This window comes from Lissotriton helveticus, chromosome 6 (genome assembly GCF_964261635.1).
Source record: "Lissotriton helveticus chromosome 6, aLisHel1.1, whole genome shotgun sequence".
NCBI lineage: Eukaryota > Metazoa > Chordata > Amphibia > Caudata > Salamandridae > Lissotriton > Lissotriton helveticus.
In genome coordinates, this window is record NC_136067.1 from 1,463,342,254 (window position 1) to 1,463,366,927 (window position 24,674).

At 46.9% G+C, this 24,674-nt stretch overlaps 1 protein-coding gene across 5 annotated transcripts in view; it reads left to right on the plus strand.

Moving 5' to 3' along the window:
* The window catches only part of TAB2 (TGF-beta activated kinase 1 (MAP3K7) binding protein 2), a 247,110-nt gene extending 227,772 nt beyond the window's left edge, over window positions 1-19,338 (plus strand). For all 5 annotated transcript variants that reach the window (XM_078649268.1, XM_078649270.1, XM_078649269.1 and 2 more), the window contains one exon: window positions 18,241-19,338. In XM_078649268.1, the coding sequence (XP_078505394.1) occupies window positions 18,241-18,386 (146 nt within the window). In that variant the 3' untranslated portion in view covers window positions 18,387-19,338. The remainder of the gene's footprint in view (window positions 1-18,240) is intronic.
* Window positions 19,339-24,674: the final 5,336 nt, after the last annotated feature.

Consider the following 24,674-nt stretch of genomic DNA (forward strand, 5'->3'; position numbering starts at 1 on the left):
ATCAACGCAGATTGTTGACCTATTTTAGGTTAAATTTATTTCACTGTCTGGTCCCTTTTAACCATGGTTGTTTTAAACACTCAGATCTGCCCCCCTGCAACTGCGATAATCAATCAGTGACACATTACATGTGGCTTTGTTCTGCCCAAAATATAGTTACCTGTGGCACAATTTTATTACTGCTCAGTTTTAAGTTAGGCCAGCCTTACTTTTCTTACAGCTGCTGAATTCACCATTTACTATTTATAGGGGGGTGGCGGCATCAATACACAGTTTGAAGCTGATACAACCTTTGGCATCGAAAACTGCTTCGGGGTACAGGCACGGTTAGACGTTGAACCTGCTTCGGAGTTGAATGGTGTATCGAAAGGGAAAACAACTCGCACCCAAAAGATGATTTGATGGGGAAAACGCTTCTGGAGTCGAAACGCGCATCTGCATCTAAAGCAATTTCGAGGCCTAAACAGACCACACAGCTCTGTCGCCCATCAACAGCAGACTCTGATGTTCAACAACCTATCCTTGAACACCTTCAGCTGGAGCTGGACTCTCACCAGTGAAGCCTATGTATACAGCTTCACACAGGCAAAATCATCACTAGGCTTCCACCTCTGATTCAGCAGACTCTCCTTCGAAAAAGACAGCTTACCTTCGAGGAACAGTTAACGATGGATCTAGCACCGCCTCCTAAGATCAAGCATACCAGCCCCTTGATACACACTCATGCTCTTCTTCCTCCTCCTCCTCCTCCACAACAATCTACATCACCTCAGGGCTCTTATTCATACAACGGGGAGGGGATCCCCCCCTCATCTAGATTTCTATGAAGTCCCATATACCCAGGACCCACAAGATGATCCATGGGATGATTGAGGTGGTACCCCCACAGCCCAATGACCCAGATCTGTCCCCTTCAAACTATTCTCCCCCTGATGACACCACGTCATATCATAAGGTTATTCAAAGGGCAGCTAACTTTCATAAAGTGGACTTGCATTCCATTTGAGAGGAAGAGAAATAGAAACCCTCTCTCATACACAGTGATCCACCCAAAGCCTGCCAATGTTTAAATTCATGCTTAAACAACACAGGAAGTATCTAAAGACCCAGTAAAGGCCATTAGTAACAAACCAAAGGTCTTCCCCTTGTGAACCACCATATGTTTCAGGGTAACTCTCGCCCGACTCACTTGTGGCACATGCCACAAGCAAGAGAGCAAATGCCCAGGGCACCAGAGATGCCCTGCTCTCAGACATGGAAAGTAAAAAAATATGATGTAGTGCGGAAAATGGTTGCGGCCCAATCAGCAACACATTGGCATATTGCCAATTTGGTTGGGCTGTTAGCAAGATACGACGCACCCAGTGGGATGAAATGGGGAACTTATACAGCGCCTACCGGAGCAGTACAGACAAAAGGCACAAGAAATTGTATTAGAGGGGCAGACTATATCAAATGCCTGTATTAGATGTACCCTTGATGCGGTTGACAATGCCACTAGGGGTGTGAACTCCAGTATCTTTATCAGGGCACATGCTTGGCTACGGATATTTCTTTAAGCCAGAAGTTCAGCAGCATCTGAGCAACATGCTGTTTGATGGAGAGCATCTATTCTGCCCTCAAGTTGATCAGATGCTGGAGAAAGTAAAAAAAGATGCTGATACTACCAAAGCAATGAGAGCTTTACAATCTCCATCCATTAGGGTGAGTTTTCGTTGCACACAGTTTAGTGGAAATTCCAAAAACACCTCCCCAGAAGTGCACATCACGTATCAGAGGCAGCAACTGCACACACAACGTACTAGGGAATACTATAGGGATTCATACAGAGGAAACAGCACTAGAGATAGAGGTGGAGCGGCTAAATCAGCCGCTCCAACAAAACAGTGACTCCTTATCCTCCTCCTCCATCCACCCCACCCCAATGACACAACACCTGTGGGGAGAAGACTACAAACGTTCCTGCCACAATGGCGCAACATCACTTCAGACCAACTGGTCCTAGCTATTGCTTGGATATCATTACTACACCACCAAACATCCCAGCACAACCACACTCCCTTTCCCCTCAACATCAGCATTTTCTGCAAGAGGAAAGAAACACGCTCTTACAAAATTGAGCCATAGAGCCGGTGCCGCACCAGAACTTAAACAAGGGGGTCTACTCAGGGTATTGTTTAATATCCAAAATCGGTTTCTCGCTCAGGCCCATCCTACACTGCCGACCCCTAAACAAGTACATTCGATCAGAACATTTCCATATGTTTATGCTACAAGAGGTCATAGCACTTCTAAAGCAAGGCGACTTCATTACCGCCTTAGACTTAAAGGACACCTACTTTCAGATCACAATTCACCCAGATCTTTGGGGTCACCACCGCATTCTGCATTTGCACAAAATGTCTGACTGATCACAGTTCATTTACGAAGGACCAGCGTACACTTTATCAGCCAATAATCTAGGTAAGGGAAAAAGAGCTCATGCAAACATCACTGTCTTGCTCATACGGAGCTCACCTTGGGGATATTTGCCTACGCTTTTCTGCCTTTCTCACTCCTTCCATACGTGGTGAGGAAACTACGGCACACCTCTCTCACGTTAATTCTCATAGCTCCCTCGTGGGCCAGACATCCTTGGTTCATCACCCTCTTCAATCTCTAAGTAGTTCACCACAAGAAGCTCCTCGACAGGCATGACCTTCTCACACAGCACCAGGGAACCTTAAGACATCCCAACCCCAAACAACTCAACTTAGTGACGTGGCTCCTGAAATTCTAGAGTTTGGTTACAAAAATGTAAATGAGTGCATGAGCATTCTCAGAGATGCTAGTAGACCCACCACTAGGGCCTGTTATGCAGCAATTTGAAAGAGGCTTGTCCATTGCTGTATTTCCAAGCACATCAGTTCACTAAAACAACTGTGCGGTACATTGTCTGCTACCTTCTTTAATTACAATGTTCAGGACTATCATAAATGTCTATTCGTCTACACTCAGCTGCAGTAGCAGAGTAATTGAAAAACGGGACGCTCCTTGCTGTTCTGAGTCCCTATAATTAAAGCTTTCATGGAAGGACTTAAGAGTCATCCGTTCCATACTACCTCAATCCCGTCCTGTAATCTTAATATAGTTGTCAAGAAACTAACTAAAGTTGGGGGCGTGGCTAAGGCGCCGATGTAGCTGGTAGCGGGACTCCGGAGCTCCTCCGCTCCCGCCTCGCTCCGCAATGTATCCTGACCCCCGGCTCGACCATCGGACCCCCGGACATGCAGGGGAGGGTCTGGTGAGCGCTGGGACTAATTTTGGCGGCCCTGGAGTCCCCGTAGCTGCCAGGAACGAGCGTTATTGCTCTCGCAGGAGCGCCCGGAGCCCCGGGCGCCCAAAATGGCGGCCGCGGTCCCTGCCCGCTACGCCTGACGGCGAGTTCCTGCAGGCGGCGGGGGACACCGGTGACCAGAGACACTCACCCGCGCTACAGCAGGAGCCCTCCGGTGCTGAGGGAGGGAAAGGGCTTCGCCCAGCGAGGAGCCGTTTGTGGGGATCGGTGGCCGGCGACGCGACGAGCTGCCTGACCCTAAGATGGCGGCCCCGTTGTGACGGAGCCGAACCGGGCACTAACGGCGGTGCAGTCTGGCTGTGAGGTGGTACCTCCCTGCTGCTATTGGGGAGCCCCTGTAGCCCCATGCCCAGGGAAGACCGGCACAAGCGTCATTGGTGGACCGGAGGCGAAAGGCCCAGAGGCGGGACGTCCAGAGAGATGTGTGGCCAAAATGGCGGCTGCGGCCTGTATCTGCACGGTCTGACGGCGGAGCGCTGGTGACGCAGGAGTGCCCAGGAGGGAGCGCGAAGCACGCGGTCTGGGGCCTCGCCTGGCAAGGGCTTGGAGGTGCAGAAGGGCCGAGCGACTGAAGCGGAACCGAAGGAGAGCGCCTTGCCTCGCTGGTGTCCACCACAGAGAAGCCTGGACTACTAGCGGTGGGGGATTGATTCCTGTCCGGGGGCGCCTGCACGCCGTACGCCGACCGGAGCCTGACGCTTGAAGACGCGAACCCGGCCTGAGACACCCAGGTGGGCAGTCACCACCTATAACAAAGCGGCTGAAGTTGATAGACGAACTGGAGCCCTGTCTGGCGAGGGCTTAGAGGCGCAGAGTCGAGCGTCTGATTCACTGGTGACCGCCGCTGTGATACACAGACCTTTCCGCCCGGCAGAATGGCGCGAGGAGGCAAAAAGAAGGGCTTCGACGCACTGAAGCTGGACGACCCGGGCCACCTGGAGGAGGAAGGAGCACCGACGTCTGGAGCGGGCGGCTCGACCGGCCAGCGAGATCCATCCTAGAGTGACATAATGCAGGCGATAGTAGCGTCACGGGAAGCTCTTGAAAAGCGTATGGACACCATCGGCTCGGACCTGACCCTATTGAAGGATGACCACAGGAAGCTGAAGGAGAGGGTGGCGACCTTGGAGGTAACCCTGAAAGACTTACCTGGGGATGTGGCTAACCTGAGAGCGTCGTTGGCGGAGGTGGCGCAGAAGGTCCGGGTGCTGGAGCTCAGGGCCGAGGACAGTGAAGGGCGCTCCAGACGAAACAACCTCAGCCTCGTGGGGGTTCCGGAAAAGGTGGAAGGCCAAGATGCGGTCGCCTACCTGGAGGGATGGCTACAGGCCGAGGTGGCTCCAGAAGGACTTTCCCAGTTTTTCGCCCTGGAGCATGCCCACAGGGTCCCGGCGCGACCTCCCAAGCCGGGAGGACCGCCACGACCGATCGTGATGCGCCTCCTGCACTTTCGAGATAGAGATCACATCCTCCGGAGGGTCAGGGACCTGCCGGACCTGAGAATAGATAATAGCAGGGTCATGGTCTTCCCGGACTTCACCAGAGACGTACAAAGACAACGGGCCTCCTTTCTGGCGGTCAAGCGGAAGCTGAGGTCGCTGCAGCTGCCCTACGCTATGTTATTCCCGGCCCGGCTGCGGGTCATCGCTGGAGAACGTTCCCACTTTTTCCACACACCACAGGAGGCTTGGAGCTGGTTAGATACCAGGGGGGAGTCGGATGTGGGCGCCCCTCCGGTGGCCTCACCTGGTAGGCACTCTGCTGAGACGACGCCGCCGCGGAGATCTGGTTCCCCGTCGGGATGGCAGCAGGAAAGAGCTAAGGCGGTGCTGGCGGTGGCGGCCATCAGCCAGGGAGGCGCCAGCCCTGCCAGCGGCACGTCGGAGCAGTCGAAGATCAGCGCTCCCAGTCCTGGCTCCAGTAGTGGACACGATCTCTCGGAGACGGACCTGCCGGTGGTGACTCCCCAAACAGGGGACGGCATCTTTGGCTGATATGGACGGCAAGCAGTTGGACAAATTTGTAAGGTACTGAGTTGTGGGTGGGAGCTGCCTTCGGACGCTATGCAGTGAGATGCGGAGACCTCCTGAAGCTCATCACTGGGATGTGGGGGGGGTAGAGCAGGGGGGATTCCTCCTGACTGTCCCGGGCGGGGGCGGGGGGCTTCGGTCCTGTTTGGGTCGGCGTACTGGCCACCCTAGCCCTATTCACTTGAGGTACACTTTCGTTGCTTGAGTTTGGATGGGGTTTCCACATTAGTTGTCTGTCCTGGTGTGTGGGAGTTGGGGAAGTTTACTTGATCAGTTTGGGGGGGCAAGGGGGGTGGGACCCGGGCGTGCCAAGGGGGTCGCTGAGAGTGTGGATGAAGTGCACTGGGCACTACAATGGGACCCGACCTAGGCTACAAATGTCTCATATGGAATGTTAGGGGGATGCATACGATGCACAGACGCCACAAAATCCACTCCTATTTAGTCAGACGGGGCATTCACTTCGCCTTCCTCCAGGAAACACATCTACTAGCTAAAGAAGGGAAGGCACTACAACGGAGATGGAGGGGGCAGATCTACTACACTGGCTACTCCGCATATGCTAGGGGGGTGGCCATTTGGGTGCGGGCGGGTGTTCCTTTCCAGTGCACTCACCAACTAATTGACCCAGAGGGGAGGTATGTCATAGTGCGGGGCAAATTGGATGGGAGGGACCTTTCCTTGGGTTGCCTGTACGCCCCAAACATTGACCAACCGGCATTTCTCTCCCTGCTGTCCAACAAGCTGGCCCCGTTTTTGGTGGAGCCTTTGCTCCTTGGCGGGGACTTTAATAGCGTGCTTGACACTACACTACACTAGACAGATCGCACCCCCCCTTGCCTAACGCACCAGCTGGCAAACTGGCACTTGCGCGCTCTGCTTGGCAACGCCAATGGGGTCTGGTCGACTCATGGAGGGCTAACCATCCGTCGGACAGAGACTACTCGTTTTTCTCCGCTCTCCACGAGCTCCACGTTCGCATTGATGCCTTCTTGTGCTCTCAGGACGTGCATGCAGAGGTGTGCCACAGTGAATATCTCACGCGCACGATCTCCGACCATAACCCGCTACTTGTGCAGCTGCGCTGGTCGCAGTGTCGCCCGCGAGTTCCAGCCTGGAAGCTGCGCCCGGAGGCACTAGACGACCGGCTCTTTCGCACCACTATAGCCTCAAACATCGAGGCGTACTTCCAGATCAATGCGGGCTCAGCCGCGATTGAATGGGACGCCTTCAAGTCGGTGGTGCGAGGGCAATGCTTTGCGACGGCGTCAGGAGTTAGGAGGACCTTGCTAGACGACATCACGAAGGGGGACGAGAAGCTACGGGGGCTGGAAAGAGCGAGACCGGAGCGGCCGGACACGCATGAAGCACTACTTGAGGCGCGGGAAGTGGTGGCGCCGACGGTAGAGCGCCTCAGGTGCTTTGACTACAAGGCCTACCTCACACGTGCACACTCGGAGCGCGATAAGTCGGGAGCTCTTTTGGCCTGGCTGGCCAATCCGGCTCGCCGGAGCTCGGTCATCCTTGAGATCAGGGACCACTCGGGTGCGGCGCGGTTTGACCAAGGGGGGATTAATGAGATATTCTATGATTACTACACGGAGCTATACCGCAGCAGGGTCCTGCCGTCGGTGGAAGACTTCCAGAACTTCACGGAGGGGCTAGACTTGCCGGAGCTGGGGGAGGAGGACGCGATGCGGCTCGGGAGCAAAATTGAGGAGAGGGAGGTGAGTCGCCATCAAGGGTATGGCGAGGAACAAGACGCCGGGCTCCGATGGGCTCCCGACGGAGTTTTACCTAACCTATATCGACCTTCTGGCACCCAGGTTGACGGGCCTTTACAATGAGGCGAAGCGACTGGGCAGCCTGCCGACGACCACTAGCGAAGCGCTCATAGTCCCCCTATTAAAACTGCAAGATGTTTGTTGATTGCTCCTGATGGTCTGCTTCGGGTCTGGATTGGTCGGGACGGGTGTGGATTCGCACTGGTGATACGTTGGCATGTCTGTGGGGGTGGGGGGCAGAGTTAGGGGCGGGGGGAGTAGTTCCAGAGGGGGGGAGGGGGTTGGGCGGGATTGAGAGGGTTGTGCGGGCGGGGGTTGTTGTTCAGCAATGCAGAAGAAGAACTACTGTTCCTACTGGACACTGCGCATGGAGGGGAGACAGGGAGAACTGAAAAGTAGCACTGCCATTTCACAGACACCTGGGTGTCACGGAGTCATGCTGTATCTCCTTCCACGAGATTAAATCTACTGTTGCGCAGCTCGACCTCCGGGGTGTGAGCTAAACGGCTGTGTGGCACACGTACTAGAGATTAATAATTATACCGGGTGACAGAGGGAATGATGCAAATGCTTTGATTGTACCACCTACTTTGCTGCAATAAAAAAATATTTACAAAAAAAAAAGAAACTAACTAAAGTTCATTCGGACAGGTTAGAACTTTGAAATAATCCAAAATTCCTACCCAAGGTGATATTTTCTTTTCACCTTACCAAATCATAGAACTGCCAGTTTTCCTCCCACAGATGGCAGTGGGCAGTGGGCAGTGGGCAGTGGGCACTTCATCCACTAGAAGGAAAAAAGAGACCTCCTGTATTACTTTGACAGGTCACAACCATTTTGAAATTCTCAATAACTATTTGTGGCCTTTTACAAACCATGTAGAGGGATTGCTATTTCAAAGCAAGGAATCTCACATTGGCTAGTTAAGTGTATTCGGAACTGGTATGCCAAAGTTGAAAGGCGGCTCCTAATGCATCTAAGGCCACATTCTTGTCGTAAAAAAAAATCTGCTTCAATAGCTTTTTTAGGAATCATTCCAATTCTGACATTTGTAAAGCTGCCACCTGGTCCACACCATTCACTTTTACTAACTATTATTGTTTTTGCAAGGCAGTAAACCCAGATGGTTCAACCTGTTTTGCATACCCTTTTCCAGTGTTCTGCAACATCCACAGGCGAGCCACTACCTTATTGGGGAAACTACTTTTCAGTCTAAGCAGAGTATGTGTATCTACAGCTACTTATGCCACAAACGGAAAATGTTACTTACCCTGTTGATATTGGTTTGTGACAAGTAGTGTTGTAGATTCACCCTCCTTCCTGAAAGCCTTTGGTTGTTGCAGATAGCTTTCTTTTTCTTTATCTACTAGTCTCTCTGATTGCATGAACATCTTTATGCTTCGCTTTACTATATATCCTACACCTGCTGGAGGGAAAAAAATCTAACTATGGAGTCGATGATCATGCACAACGCTACCTAAGAGAGAAGTCCCTTTATTTTGTGACTCAAAAGACTTTTTCGGAGAAAAACAAGTTGTACATGTCCGAGCCAATGGCAGGAGTATGCACAGTATGTGAATCTACGCACTGCATGCCACAAACGGATGTCTACAGGGCAAGTAACATTTTTCTTTCAACAGCTATTACAATCTAGTTCAATGGTGATGTCAGATTGTTAATATTAAGGAAGAGTATCTTTTAGAAAGTAACCTTTTCTCTGCTGGACGTTTCTGGAGGCTAATTTTCATTGGCTCTCTTTTTCTCCCAGCCAGTAATTAGCCTTGAGTAGGTGTAAAAATGCCTCTCAGGAGCAAACAATATGCTGACCTGTGTGGGCAGAGATGACTTCACTGAATATACTGGGTAAGGGGATTGGGTATCCTTTTTGCCACAACAGTGTCAAATCCTGCTTAAAAGTTAAATCCTACTTTTCAAGTCTGCTAGGTTCACATACAGCATCTGGGACACCCTGGAAAGGGGAGAAAACAGGATACAAGACAGTAAACCACAGCCAGCCTTGGAGCCGACAGGCTTGCCAACCGCGGCACTGAAGGCCTCCACACCAAAAGCCCCTTCGACACCGAAGACCCATTTGGCGCCAAATGTTCATTCGTCGGCTGGCACCGACTCATAGCAACTTATTCTGCAACACTTGCAAGATGTTTTGGATGCTCGCCTGAAGGGTCTCTTCATCTACCTGTACACTTGTAGAATCTCCACCAAGCTGCCACCAAAATCGCAAGAGACCATTCCAATGAAGTTTTGGTTTTAGGGGCAAATTGCCTTGTAACCTCCACCTCCTCCAGAGCATAGGAAACATAAAAACAGGAGCACTAGCCCCCTTCTTCCTTGACCTTCTGACCCTCTTCTCCACCAGCTACCTCCCCCCGTCCACACAGTATCTTCCACCTCCTCCAGTTTCACCAGAGGTGGTCACCACACTCCCTATGGGGAGGGCAGCCCGCTGTGTCCAGCTGAAGCCTACAATGCTCAGTATGACCCTGAACCCAGAGCTGACCTGTGGGATCACTATAATAGCAATGCCCCGGTTATACTGACCCTGACCTTCCTTACAGTGAACCATGAGCTTATACATTAGACGTCTACTTTTCTTAAAGTAAATGTGCATGTCGTCCAGGAAGACAACTTTTGGTCGAAACGCAGTGCACCCTCCATTTCCTCCCAATGCTAAAAGGGATGCTTAAACCCTTGCCCTAGACCTTCAACGAGCCAGTCAAGGCTCTGGGCCTCATACCTAAGGGTTGATAAAAAATACAAAACCTCAGCCAATGATCCTCCCTACATTCAAGGCCCACGTTCCTCTAGACTCTTGTGGGCCATACTGCGCAGAAACGTGCCAATTCCCATTGTACAGGGGACTCTCCACCTCCTGATAAGGAAAGCAAAAAGACTGACACAGCAGGCAAGGTGTTGGCAGTACAATTTGTCACACACTGAAGGATTGCCACTTAGGTTGACCTCTTCTCCTGATAAGACAGGACGCATTGGATGAAATGGAGGAACTTCTCTAATATCTTCCAGAGGTGTGTAGGCAGTGTGGACAAGTGCTGGTTACAGATGACAAGACCATATCAAATTCCACAATCCATTGCACACAGGCACCACATCTCGGAGAGTTAATACCAGCATCCTGGTCAATTGCCACGCCTGTCTCTGTGGCTTTAAGACGGAAGTCCAGTAGCAACTGCTAAACCTACCGATCGACAGTGAGCACCTTTTTGGACTGTAGGCAAACCAAATGCTAGAAAGCCTCAAGAAAGACACAGACTCAGCCAAGACCATGGGTGCCCTTCTGACATCAATGGGGGTCTTCTCGGAGTTCAAAGTAAAGGTGAGGCAGTAAGACCACTTCTACAGACTTTCCTGCCTCCTACCACAGGCAGCAATATCAATACCACCAGTATCCAACAGTGGAGTGTTCTAGAGGGGGTAACCGGAGTAACAACTCCAGAGGTAGGTGCACAGGAGGCTCGGCTAAAGGGGCCACCTCCTCCAAGCATTGACACCCTTCTGCTACCCTTGCCCCCAATCCCACTACACCGGTTGGGGAAGATAACAGTGATTTCTTCCTTGTTGGGAAGAGATCACCTCCAACCAATGGGTTCTCTCCATCATAAAGTTCAGCTACAGCTGGAACTGATTGCAACCCAACATCCTACACCTCAAACGCATCCTCTCTGTAGAATTCCAGCGCCGCTTTCTGGAAGATGTCCAGGCACTCATTCTACTTTCTAATTTACTAAAAGGACATATCAATAAGGCCCGTACTCTACCTCGGGCCCCTCAACGAATACATCCTCTCAGAACATATTCACATGGTCACTTTGCTGAACTTTATTCCTCTGCTTCAGCAAGGCAACTTCATGTTATCTGAAGTACACCTACTTCCATGTACCTATCCCTCCGCACTTCTCGCCGCTACCTATGTTATGTGGTGAGTGTCCAACATTATCAGTTCCAATTAATGCCATTAGGGGTCACCACTGCCCCCGGAGTATTTCCCAAATACCTCTATGTGGTAGCCACCCATCTCAGAAGAAGTAGCTTTCACGATGTTGTCCGCCTGCTTAGACAGCTGGCTGCTCAAGAGTGCAAGTAAATAGTGTCTCGCTCACACCCAAGCCACCATATTCTCCACCACGGTTAGGGCTTCTCTATAAATACTCTCAAGTCCCACCTTCCTCCCCTTCAGATCCAGCCCTTTCTGGGTGCTGTATCAAGATAGTACTCAGCAAAGTTTACTCCAGTCAGATGCAGATACTGACTCTTTTTTTTTTTTTTGTCAAATTGTCAACAGTAAGTAAGTAAATTTGCTGTGCAGTTTAAAACCATTACAAGCGATCATCAATTTACACAGTTTAACTGTAAAATGAGAAATGACAAATTACACTAGTTCATGAGTAAAAAAACACTGTTAAAAATGCAAAATGAGAAATTTTAAAATGATTAGTAGTTTATAAACATAAGATTAGCCTAAAAAATTGCCCAATCCTCTGCTGCCTTTGCGGCAGAGTGGGTTAGGAAGGGGGTAAAGTGCTGGGTAAAGTGCTAAGTGCACTAGCGGCTATAGGCTGAGGCCAGACGACCAGGGAGCAGAGACAAACTGTTTTGTTACTCAGGGCGGAAGTGGTGTTATACTGGTCTTTGGATCAGATAACCAAGTCTATGCACAGGATTGTCTTGAAGAATGTGGTATAAAGAGCCGGGGCATAGTTAAAATGTGTGCTTGGGAATTGCCATAAAGTGCGCTGTTTGCTTGATGTGCACATATTTCTAAAAGCTAAGATTCATGGCACTTTAGGTCTGGCAAGGGTTGAGGGACCTGTCTGGCAGCTGTTACAGGCCTATAATTAGTAACATGGCCCGGCTGACCAGCCTCTTAATCGTATGCTTGGCCTTGGTCTTGTTCAGACTGCCGGTAACAGTGTAAACGTTAACCGGCAAAAGTGATTGGAGCCAAGGCCGAAATAAGTGTGATCTGTAGGTATGTGCCAAAATGGCATCAAAAGTGAGTGCGGGTCATCATGGGTTGTCCCCCCGCATGGGTTGAACTGGCTTGTTCTCCTTTTCTATCTTTCTAATTATTAAACCGTAGTACTAAGGGGCGGGGTGGGATAGCCCTCCGCATGATCTTCAACTTACTTTGTTTCAGTCCAACTTATGATTAAAACATGTGATACAGAGAAACCTACATTAAAACAGAATAATTCCTAACAGTGCCTTTAAAAGATACAGAGTCCGTTGTTCAGAGAGGGGGAGTTTCGAAGAAGCATCTGGGCCTTGCTGACTTAGTTTTTGAGAACTGTGCCCTTGCCTCTTCAGGTTTTAAAAATTTGGAACAATGATAATCAGTGAGGACCAATTTTCCAGCTCGGCCCCTGTTCCCACCAGATTGCTTTGACCACTTAGAGTGCAGGAAGTGCGCCGGATGCTGACGCTGTACTTCCTGTTTCTTCACTGGTGCGAGCTGGAACCTTCTCAGTAGAAATTCTGGTGCTGTGTTCTGTTCTGCATCGTCAGCTGATGGTCAGAACAATTATGGTCCATACTACCATACCCTGGACTTCACATGACACTGCTCCAAAATTGCCTGTCAGCACAATGATCACGAGCAGAGGGTTACTGGTAGGATCTAGTGTTGATACGGGCCGGCACCAATCACTCTCTGCAGTGATGTAACAGCAATAATCTGTTGCAGGACCAGCCTTTCATAGACCCTGTTCTGCAGGTGAACATCACTATAGACCGTACTGTCTGGGTGAAGAGCAAATCTTCAGCAAATCACCATTCAGGGCATGTGGTCACCACAACAGAGAGGCCTCCATCTCAACTGCCTTAAGTTCCTGGCCATCCGGCTAGCTCCAAGTGCTTTCTTTCACCAGGCTCAGCACAAAGTAGTTTTGATAAAAACAGATAACATGACCAATGTGCAGTATCTCCAAAAGCAAGGTGGCACACACTCCCCACAGCTGTCAGCGCTAGCACAAAGCATTTGGGATTGGACTCTTCACTACCGGATGCATTTCCTGACAGAGAATCGTCCTGGAATGAACAACTATTTTGCAGAGATTCTATGGCCTACGTCTTTCCTCCTTTTCCACTCCTTCCATACGTGGTCTGGAAGCTTCGGCAAACCTCCCTCGCTCTTATCCTACTGACTTCCCCATGGGCCAGACAACTGTGATTCTTGACCCTTCTAGGAGACGTCTGCTATTGCAGCCTACTAGCAGAACAGAGAATACTCTTCATTCAAAATCCCTGTTATCAAAGCTTTTCAGGAAGGACTCGAAGGGGTATTCCACCCAGGGTACCCCCTGCCCCATCAAGAACTTACCATTAGCCTTACTAGATTCACCCCGCCGCCCTTTTGAACTCTTACATTTGTTCCCTTTAAAATACCTTTCATGAAGGTTGCTTTCCTAATAGCGAACACATCTTTAAAGCACATTAGCATATGGCAGGCCTTCCCTTTGAAGAGCCTTTCTTTCAGATTCATAAAGACAGATTTGTTGTCAGAACCAACCCTAAATTACTTCGCAAGGTGTTATCCTCTTTTCATCACAACCAGACCATTCAGTTCCCATTCATTCTTCTATCACCAAGACCCCGTAGCAGAGAGGGCCCTTCACACCCTTCATGTGAAGCAAGTCCTTGTGTGTTACATGGATAAGACCAAACCCTTTCGCTGAATTCCGTAGCTTTCGCCAAAACTCACAAAGAGCACTCTGTCTAAAGTAGGTATTGCGATATTGATTGTCAAATATATCCAAACCTGCTACATTAAGGCTAATAAAAATTGTGCCTGCCCGCCCAAGCTTCATTCCACTTGCAAAAAAGGAGCCACAGTAGCTTTCCTTGGAAATATACCCACAGCTGACATTTGTAAGGCAGCTACATCGTCCACTCCACATAAGTTTATCAACCAGTACTGTGGGGGTGATTTAGCACACCAACAAGAAGTCTTCTGCAACATGCATCGACTAACCACCACTTAGGGTTGTACTACTTTACAGTCTATGCAAAGCATGTGTATTTACAGCCATACATGCTGCAAACTGAATGTTACTTGTAATGCTGTAGATTCACATGAACCCACCCATCTCTCTGGAAGCCTTTGGTTGTTCCAGTTGTACATACTTTCACTCGGACTCTTTGTATATAACAAAATGCATGGTCAACACACTTTCTTGTCTAAGGCTCCATCTTTACACTCTCTTAATGCTGGTGCCCATGCAGATTACCAGCTATGGGAGGAGTCACTATACCCCATGAATCAAAAGACTTATTAGAAGAAAAACAAGTTGCAAACTTCCCAGCCCAACATTAGATTGTAGGAGTATGCAGAGCATGTGAATCTACAGCACTACACACGGCAAGCTGATTCTTACAAGGTAAGTAACCCATTCCTTGGAATACAGAATAGGGCAATTGCAACATTGTAAAGATGCTGAGGATCCTTTAACTTTTGAGTGTGAATATCTATGATGTCACAGTCATCAAATGATTCAAAGTGTGCTTAGCATCATATATAATATGTAAAGTAACAAAAACACTAGGCTTCAGGAGACCTAAAAGTCTAACCTGCATTTAATGCAAAAATAGCCATCATGCAAGCCAAATTAATAATCGACAATTGCTGTTTGAATAGACTAGAGCAGTCACCTAAAAACATGTTGAAGCATGCAATGCTAAAATCTATATATTGTAGTTTCATTTTCACACACCTTTTCTCAATGGAAGTCCTTGTAAGCAAAAACACGATTGAAATTGGTACTTTAAGCAAAACTGACCAAGGAGCACTGCGACCCATTCTGTCCATCTCGAGTTGGGCTTAGGATATATTTCCGACATAATTAAAATAGCCCCAATCTTGTTATGATTAGAATCTGGTTGAATCCGAATCTTACCTTAAATCATAGGATTCTAAAGGATTGTATTAAACTAGATAGAATGAAGGATATCCAGTGGCTGTCGTATGTAAAAATGTCATCTGAGAAACTGGGGCGCCCTGAGATTTACCTTCATCCCGAATCCTTATGTAAAGCTGACTTAGAGTGGGTTAAGAAAAATTTTATTAGGCAAAGCGATACAGAGCGGGAAGCAGTGGAGCTATGCAAAACATCTGTTAGGACCCACTTCTTGGTAATTTTGTCACTAGCAATGCCATCATATCTGTCTATCGTTAATAACCCTTTTCACAGATGGCTTTTGACAAAATTTAGTTTCAACCAAATTCACCTGGTACTATGGGATCTGCAGGGTTGGCCTAGGCTAGAAGATGCGACCCCGTGTAAATGCGATGATTTCTCCCCCCAAGACACCAAGCATTTTATGTTCTTTTGCCCTTTTTTTCATGAAGCCAGAAAAAGGTTTGTTTTTCCACTAGTGAAAAAGATGGACTTCATACAATGTAAACCTGCACTACTGTTTTTACAATTGATGGAATCCCCTGAAATCATGTTTAGTGTTGCCAGCTTTCTTGTTGCGTCTGTCAGAAGTAGGAAGGTTAGACAGGCAGCTCAACTGGAAATTCTAAATCATATAACATAAGCTTATGCACTTTGAATATTGGTCTTTAACAATAAATTTGTCTTTTTAATGTTTTTTTAATTGTATTTTATATTGTATAACACGTTTTATAATGTTCTGTATAGTGTATAGCATACTTTTATGATTTTAATTAATCGAATGAAGTGGTTTTGACTGACTGACTAAGGAGCAGATGGATAGGAGCTTCTCACGAGAAAGAATGTGAGAAGTGCTTGATAATAAGATACAGTAATGCAAGCAAGTGCTGACTCCATCAGTTTTCTCAAATGCACACAGTACAGTGCTAGGTTTTAAAATGAGTCTACACTTACTACTAGATGCAGAAATGTGCAAATGTATGACACTAAACAAAACAAGCATTGGCATTGCCAATAGGTCTCCCTTGGGGACCTTATAAGTATTTAGTTTTGCAGCACAATATCCTTGTTGCATAATCGGATATTGTGCTGCAAAACTAAATACTTACTGTTGCTATCTCTTCTTTCATTATTGTTGTTTGTGTAAGGGGTGTTTTCATTGCTGCCAACATATTTCCTTCCCTGTTAGTTTTTGTGTGAGGGGCGTTTTTCACTGCTGTTAACTCTTCCTTCCATATTCCCTTTGTGTGAAGGCGTTTTCACTGCTTCTAACTCTTCCTTCCCTATTCTGTTTGTGTAAGGAGGTTTTTCGCTGCTTGTAACTCTTCTTTCTCTATTCTGTTTGAGTTAGGGGCGTTTTCAGAGATGCTAACTCTTCCTATCCCGTTCTTGTTTGTGTGAGGGGTGTTTTCTCTGTGGCTAACTCTTCTTTCCTTATTCGTGTTTGTGTGAAGTATGTTTTCACTGCTGCCGACTCCTCTTTCCCTGTTTGTGTGAGGCGCGTTTTCCCTGCTGGCGCCCAACATGTCCCTCCCTATCCTTTGTGTGTGGTGGTTCACTGCTGCCCCCGTGAGAGCCCCTGCTCGGTGTGTGTGGGTAGTTTCCAGTTCTGCTTCCCACCGGTGCTTACTCTCTCTTGCTGCTGTTCTGTCCCGCCATTGAGTGCGAGGGGAGCTCGCGCCTCTGGTCCCTGGGATGAGCCTATTGCATCGATCTGCGTCGCGCGCCAGTGCAGATGGCGGTTACAGCAGCATGCATCTTCAACAAACAAGCTCCACAGCGGGCAGGTAGTATTTAAAACCAGGAGCCCGAGTGTAGTTCCAGGACGGCCAGAATCCGAGCTTGTTAATGGCCCTTTATTAACGACTAGTGCGTAGTTGGAGGGCTGTGTTAATTAGGAAACCCTGCATTTCACAGTCTGCTAATTGGAATGTCAGGGTCATCAATGCCGGGAGGGAGAGTGTGTCGGAGACGTGGGAGCGAGAGAGGCAGTGAGTGGATTCGTACAAACATCATGGCACGACAAATCAGTGTGCATGTGTGCACGAGAGTGAGTGGGTTTTTATGAGAGGGGGTGGGCGAGCTTGCCTCCGAGAGAGTACAAAGGTTATGGGACGGGAATTAACTAATGAAGTGCACATGTGTATATGTGCGAGATAAAGGAAAAGTTAGCGTGTTTGTGAGAGAAGTTGTTCTGTGCACGTGAGAGATATAAGATGAATGAACTTTAGAAAAAAAAGGAATTAGGTGTAGCGGTATGAAGAGGAAGTAGGACAGGCAAAGAGAGAGGATGTGAAAAGGTAGAGGAAGGAAGAACAAATGGAGAGGAAATCGGAGAAAGGGAGCCGAGGGGGTGCGAGGGATGAGGGAACACGGCCTGGGGGAAGCTGGCTGGGGAGGGGGAGGAGAAATGCAAGGAAGGCTGTGTGCGGCGTAATTAGGGGAGGAGAAGCCGAGAAGCCGCAGAGCGCACGCTGGGCGAAGCCCTTTGATGTGCTCTGCGGCAAATGGAGGGAGGCTGATGCGCGTTCATGTTTGAACACGTGGTTCACATGAACTGCAGGAAAACGCCAGCAAAAAGCTGGTGGTTTCATGATGTTTTCGCCGCTTGAATTCTCGCTCCGCTCGATGCGCATGCGCGCATCGATAGGTCGCGAGACCTAAAAACGAAATGGAAATTCAAAAAATAATTGTATCAGTACATTTTAAGGTACAAACAAGTGCTAGTATATTTTTAATAAAGAAGTGGCATTGACATGAAAACAAACTATTTTCTTTCTCAAATCGTAATAACTCAAAACTTGTAAACTGTAGCGCAAGAACATTCAGATTAATTTGTTTCCAACATGCTTTGGTGTGAGCTAAATGGTGCATGCTGATGATTGAAATGAAGCAATGTCACTTTCTGCTGCAATACTAAGTCGCAAATACGTGGTTGACCATTGCTGGATCCTAGAAAACATGAAAATATGTCACTAATGATGAATTTTAGTTTGTTTTGTTTAACCTAGCTTTGGTTTTTTTCAAACTTCCCCCAGGAAAACAAAACGGTTGATTAAAGTTCTTATGTCCGACTTGGCATTTTCAACCCTCGCACAATATGAGCGGCATTGCCAACGTATGTTTCTGTTTTTTCATCAGTCTTTTTACCTTTCCGCAGATCAACGGCCTAGTGTTAAGACGCCAAAGAATGTGCCAGACACAGAGGAGGACGAGGGAGCACAGTGGAACTGCACTGCATGTACTTTCCTAAATCATCCTGCATTAAACCGCTGTGAACAGTGTGAGATGCCCCGACATTTTTGAGCCAAGAGAACTCCAGGCCGCAAAATGATAACAATAGAAATTGAATGCTTAATCATTGGAAGAAAGATCCTGGCTGAAACTCACAGGATTGTTTCATATTGAAGGTGTGACAAGATGGTGATTTGCTAATGTTAGTTGTCAGCGGAGAGAGCTAATAATACCTCAGTGTTGTATTGCGGGCAGTTGGAATTCGTCTGCTGAATGGTAATCTGTAAAAAGACTTGGTTCCGAGTTGCCAGCGCCATGTACAGTATTGCCAACATACCAGTAAGAACTTTTCACTGTGGTGTTCTGTGCTTGGGGTTTCCTCCGCATTTTTCCCTAATTTCCCCTTGGCGTTGGATGTGTGAAAAGGATCAGGAAACTGGCTTTTTGGGTTTGATCAAGATTATCCATTTGCCCAAGAAACACTACACACACAGAGGAAATGTGATCAATTGAGGTGATCGACCCGAAGCTGTTGCTGCCACATAGTGCCTCTGGACACGGAAATAACTATAATGCAGTGGTACCCTGGCTATCCTAGTCTTCCCTAAAGAATCTCCTCTCTGTGAAGCTAGCATCAGCACCATCAAGTTTAAAGAGAACGTGGAGAAACTGCATGCATTGTCTGTAAAATACAATACATAGTGAAATGCCCGAAAGCTTTCCCATTGTACATAGCTCTAGACCAGCTTTGTGATTTCTTTCCTTCACCTTCATTTTTTGTTCTTGTCCATGTATAGTGTAAGTCTTTTGTCAACTAACTTTATTCTCCCTGTAAGTGATTTAGCGCAATCGTGCCCCCTTTAGCTTTTATCTCAGAAGTCATGCCTTAAATAAATGAGCATTAATTATATAAAATTATGCACAAAATAGCCTTTCTCTGCTCATTCTGTACATTGTTCTTGTAAATGCTGATGTTCTGTGAAGACCTGCAGATGCAGTGTGTTTATTAAATGCAGGAAATTTTTGAAGGGTTGTGTGTATGTGTCTGCGTGTGTGTGTGTAGCTCACTCTGTGCACTGAGATTTACGGTGGGTGACATAAAGTAACGTTTATTCGGTACTTTTGAAATGTGACAGCTGATATCCTTGCATTCAGAATCCCCCTATATTTCCTTGGCCTCTTGATCCTTGAATGTTAAAATGATCCTGCTCTGATGTAGCTGATATTAACCGAGTTTACCTTGCTGGGTTTCAAGGTGTACTCCCAAATCAAAGCCAAGACTAGCAGTTTGTGTTTACATAAGATGCAGCTTTACTATTTTAGTTAAATCGGAATGAAATGCATCAAGCGAAATTGGCTCCAGTAGCATCTCATGTCTCTTTGACAGACTGTATCAAAGTTATCTTTTAACCAAAAATGTCTATATTTATAACTTCAAAGCTCTGTGACACTAAGCAAATTAGCAATTTACAAAGGCAAGGAGAATATATATATAAATATATAATATATATATTCATTCATACACACAACAGCGTCTTCTCGTAAATATCAACAGAAACCCCCAGCACTCCGAAGCAGTAAAGTAACTTTTATTGCTTCTTTGGCTAAGGCACTAACGCCAAAGCGTTTCAGTGCGAGCCCGCACCTTTGTCACGGCGCCAACCTTACAAACAAAAACATTATTTATGTGCTTTCTCCACTAACTTTGCCCACAAATTAAAGGCAGGACTGGTTACAACCACACCAAGCCCGTGGCCATTTTAGAGTGGCTTAATTCACTCGTATTTCCCAGTGAAACAAATACAATTATAAACTACATTTAAGCTCTATTGTCTACATACATTGCTTTGGCAAAATGACGGGCAACATTGATGAATCACTTTTTCATTACTGTTGCAATGCTATACATCCCTTACTAAATTTGAGTCATTTTCCTAATCAATGTACAGCCAGCTACCAGTCCTACCTTTCTTTTGTGAGCAATGTTAATGAGGAAAGCACATGAATAATGTTTTTGTTTGTAATGCCGGCACCGTGACCAAGGTGTTGGCTCACACCGAAACACGTTGGCATTAGTGCCTTAGCCAAAGAAGCAATAAAAGTAACTTTACTGCATCGGAGTGCTGGAGGTGTCTCCTGATATTTAGGAGAATCCGCTGTTGTCTATTTCCGCAGGGCGCAGCGGACCGCTGCTTTTCCAAGCACCACCAGCGTTCGGGCTGCCACTGGAGAACGCACCAGAACTTGTGGGGATGGATATATAGATATAGATATAGATATATATATATATATATATATATATATCTGAATTTTAGTGAAAAGAAAATAGTGAAATAATGTCACCCACTGTAAACGTTGTCAGTGCGAATTTATTTTTATGAATAGGAGTTTTACAGGTGATCTATATAAATGTAATAAGCCTTTGTTCTTAAGGCTATGCATTTCATGTGGTAAAATATATAGTGACAATCCCTTGTAATTAGGCAGTGGACCCAAAGCACTTGCATTCAATGCATTTTGTTTAAAACATAATTATGAGGCCTTATTTTTCCGCTTCATCTGCAGTTCTATGTGAAGATTGACAAATCAGTTTTTACCTGTTTTATTATTAAAACCTAATTTGGATATCTTGAGTTTATTATGGTTTTGTGATTTAGCTGGGAAAACTGTCTTTGTAACAGATAAGTTATTTATAAAAATAAAAAAATATATTCTAACTTTGTTTTTGATTGATTACTGTTTTTAATTAAAAGATTTTGTATCGAAAAATGTTAGGGCTCTATTCCACTTAAAATAGACTATTCAGGCTGGACTAGAGTAATACAAACTTCAGCACAGACATTCATTTTTTTGAGAGGTACAAGGATAATTTTAATGGATTAAAATAGGGAAATAATTTATTGAAGTTATGACATGGCGGTAGGTCACGAGCTGATTTTTGGTGGGTCCGTCAATCTGAGTGCTCCCACACAAAGAACCATGAAAGTCTCGAGCTCGCAAAAGGTCAATAAACCAATTTCAGAAGTATGAGATTTAAGAATTTTTTGTAAAATTTTGATCCGTTAGGTACAAAGACATTCCTGTATAACACCACATGAAGAGCCAACACATTTTTCATCGTATGGCAACCAAACCTTCGACTTCCTCAAGGCTGTAATGTAAAATCAGAATAGCCAATATGAGAACTACCTGAAATATTACATAAGGAACACCAGAAAGGTGTCTATGGATACGAAAAATGTGAGAAGACCTAAAGTTGCCTTCTCCACAAGCAAGCACGTTGTGCAAACTCGGAATATATTAACATGCAGAGAATATCTAGGAAATGAAGAATGTTTACCATACATTAGACCATACAGTCTAAAATCATCTGTGTACCATTTTAAAAACAGATCCCCTATGTGCAATAAACAAATGAAGTCAGACCGAAAAGGATACAAAAGTCGAAGAAAGGAAAATTATAAAACTGAGTATATAGAATGAATAATAATTTATAACCTGAAAGTTTGTTCTGTATGGCGTCTGTGTCGGTAGAGGCCAGTATTGCCAAATAAGTTATAGTTACAAGTCCATTATTGTATAAAAATTCATATTGTCATAGGTTAAGATTCAACAACAAACAATCTTACCCTTCAACCATAGTAGTGACACCATAAGAATTTTATAATACAAACACGAATGATTCACCAATAGGCGTGTCTCACTAACAAAGGATCATGGGCGACAAGTCATCCCCAGACGTGTTCCCAACCTCAATTGTAAAGTTCTGCATGTGCACCGCAACAACGAATATTAAACACCCATAACGTGAAAAGCAGAAATGTATCAGAAACCGTATATAAAAGCAGTTTTGCTGCGTGAATCTTTCTGGATTCACTATGCTGTGCATTATTCCGCAGCCTAGTGGTTGGGTCCGGAATCGTAGTATTTTCTGGGGGGGTTTCGTACCCCAGGTGGGCGTCGACATCCCACCATTTGGTGTCCTTCCTGTGACGTCGGCACACTTCCCCCGGAAGCTCCCACCTTTGCGCGCCATCTTCAGATTATTTTTCCGCCGTTGGGTCTGGATCGTCACTGAGGGTTCCAGAGTTTTTGGTGAAAAGGAGAAAACGAAGACAGAACCACGGAAGAAATTGGAGAATAGATCTCGCAATCAAGAACACTGAGACGGTACGACGAAGGAGGAGAATATTGAAAACGTTGACTTCCAACAGAGAATGCGCATACAGGGGGCCCCCTGAGCGCAGGAATGGACAAAACACCTTTTAAATTTTGCCGTTATTGCCACCGCAAATAACGTGCAGAAGGACCAGCATCCGGTTTGCAACCTCTGTCTGCCGGTCGACCACGAGACCAAGGATTTCGGCATTCATCCCGAAGATGATCAGGGTAAGAGAAAGATAGAGAGCCAACTACAACAGGCAAGGCCAAGGTCAACCACCGTCGCTCCGGGACTTGGGTCTCTCCAGTGGGGAAGAGGACAACATCGCCGAGGGACCAGATGACTACACAGTCATAGAGACCGATATGAAATCCACAAAGGAGGTAAGAGAGATGTCGACCCCTAAAACCCCGACAGACTCTCGAAAATCAGAGTCAAAGTCCTCGAAAGGAGCACTGGCGCCAAAACATTCGACATACGCAGCTGCATCCAGGGACAAACAGCCCAGCGGATCCTTCGAAAAGGACTCCCAGTCGTCGAAAACCCAAGACAAGCCTAGGTCGTCGAAGCACTTCCCGAAAAGGCGCGCTCGACGCCGAAGGAAAAGGACCCGAAACAGACTTCGACATCGAAGAGATCGGCCAAAACCCTCAACCCAGGCCGACATGGACAGTATCGTCTAAAGGAAAAAGGAATTCGACGAACGGATGAAAAGGTTCACCATCCCGTCGAAGCAGACGACTATCGTTGAGGTTGAGGACGAAGAAGAGTTCGACGCCGAAGAGCCTCCGAAAACTCCGGAGCCCCAGGAACAGCAGAAGGAAGAGGGCCTATACTATTATGAGGGAGAAGGCGAGGAAGACCAAACAAGTTTGGGGTCGGCATCCTCGGTGGCGCAGGACCTGGATTGGCAGGACCTCGACGCCGAAAGTGGCCGTAGAAACGTATCCTTCGAGGCCTGCGCCACCAGATGACATTGGCATCTACAATATGGTCATCAAAAATGCAGCCGCAGCATATGGGGTGAAACTGGAGGTAGAGAAACCAAAAGCCTGCTCCCTCTTAGAGACCCTGCTCCCCACTCAAACTAGGAGTCAATTTCTCCCCATGCTCCCAAGTGTCCTGGACCAGGGAAGGGAAGCATTCAAGGAACCATCAAGCTGCAGATCTGTCACCCCAAGGACAAAGAAGAAGTATAAACATTCCTCTAAGGACCCACCATACATCCAGGGATCCATCACGGCTGACTCCATCATTGCAGCAACAGCCAGAAAAAGGGCTAACATTCCAACAAACTCAGGCCCACCTCCAGACAAGGAAAGTAAGAGGATAGACCTCAGAAAACTAAAGAGGAATGCAGCAATCCACTGGCCCATTGCCAACTCTAATGCCGTACTCAACAGGCATACATACCAGCATTGGGAGGAGGTTGGACAGCTACTCAAACACCTCCCTGAACAATACCAACAGAGAGCAGCTCACCTGGTGGAGGAAGGAAAGAACATGGCAAACTCAAGCCTCAAATCAGCCCTGGATGCGGCAGACGCATCCAGCAGGCTCATGATGATTGGGGTAACAGAAAGAAAGCGTGCCTGGCTGAGGATCTCGGGTTTCAAGCCGGAAGTCCAGAATAATATTCTGATCACACCCTTCAATGGAGAAACCCTGTTCGGAGCGCCAGTAGATGAGAAACTGACGCAGCTGAAGAAGGAAATGAAACTGCAAGATCCACGGGGGCGTTGCAGTTAAGAGGTATGAGAAGGGGCACCCCGACACAGAGACCAAACGGAAGAGGGGGAAACCAGCCAGGAACGTCACATCAGACTTTCCAGCAGAACTACCAGGGCAACAATCAAGTGCAGCAGGGTCAGCAACAGCAAACCTGGCAATACCAACCTAGGGGCCAGTCCTTTTGCGAGAGGGCAAATGAACAAGGACAAACAAAAAGAGGGGGCCAGCAACCCACCTCAAAGTGACTTCACTCCACCAAACGTGCCCACCCACACAACAACTCTAGGGGAGGGGCACAACACAATAACCAAAAAAGTTTTCGACAAACTCAAATCGGGGATCAACGAACATGTAACACCAGTAGGAGGCAGAATAAAACACTTCTTCCAAGAGTGGAAGAAAATAAATAACAGACAAATGGTTACTGAACAGCATACAGTTCGGATACTGTATAGAACTAGAAAAGA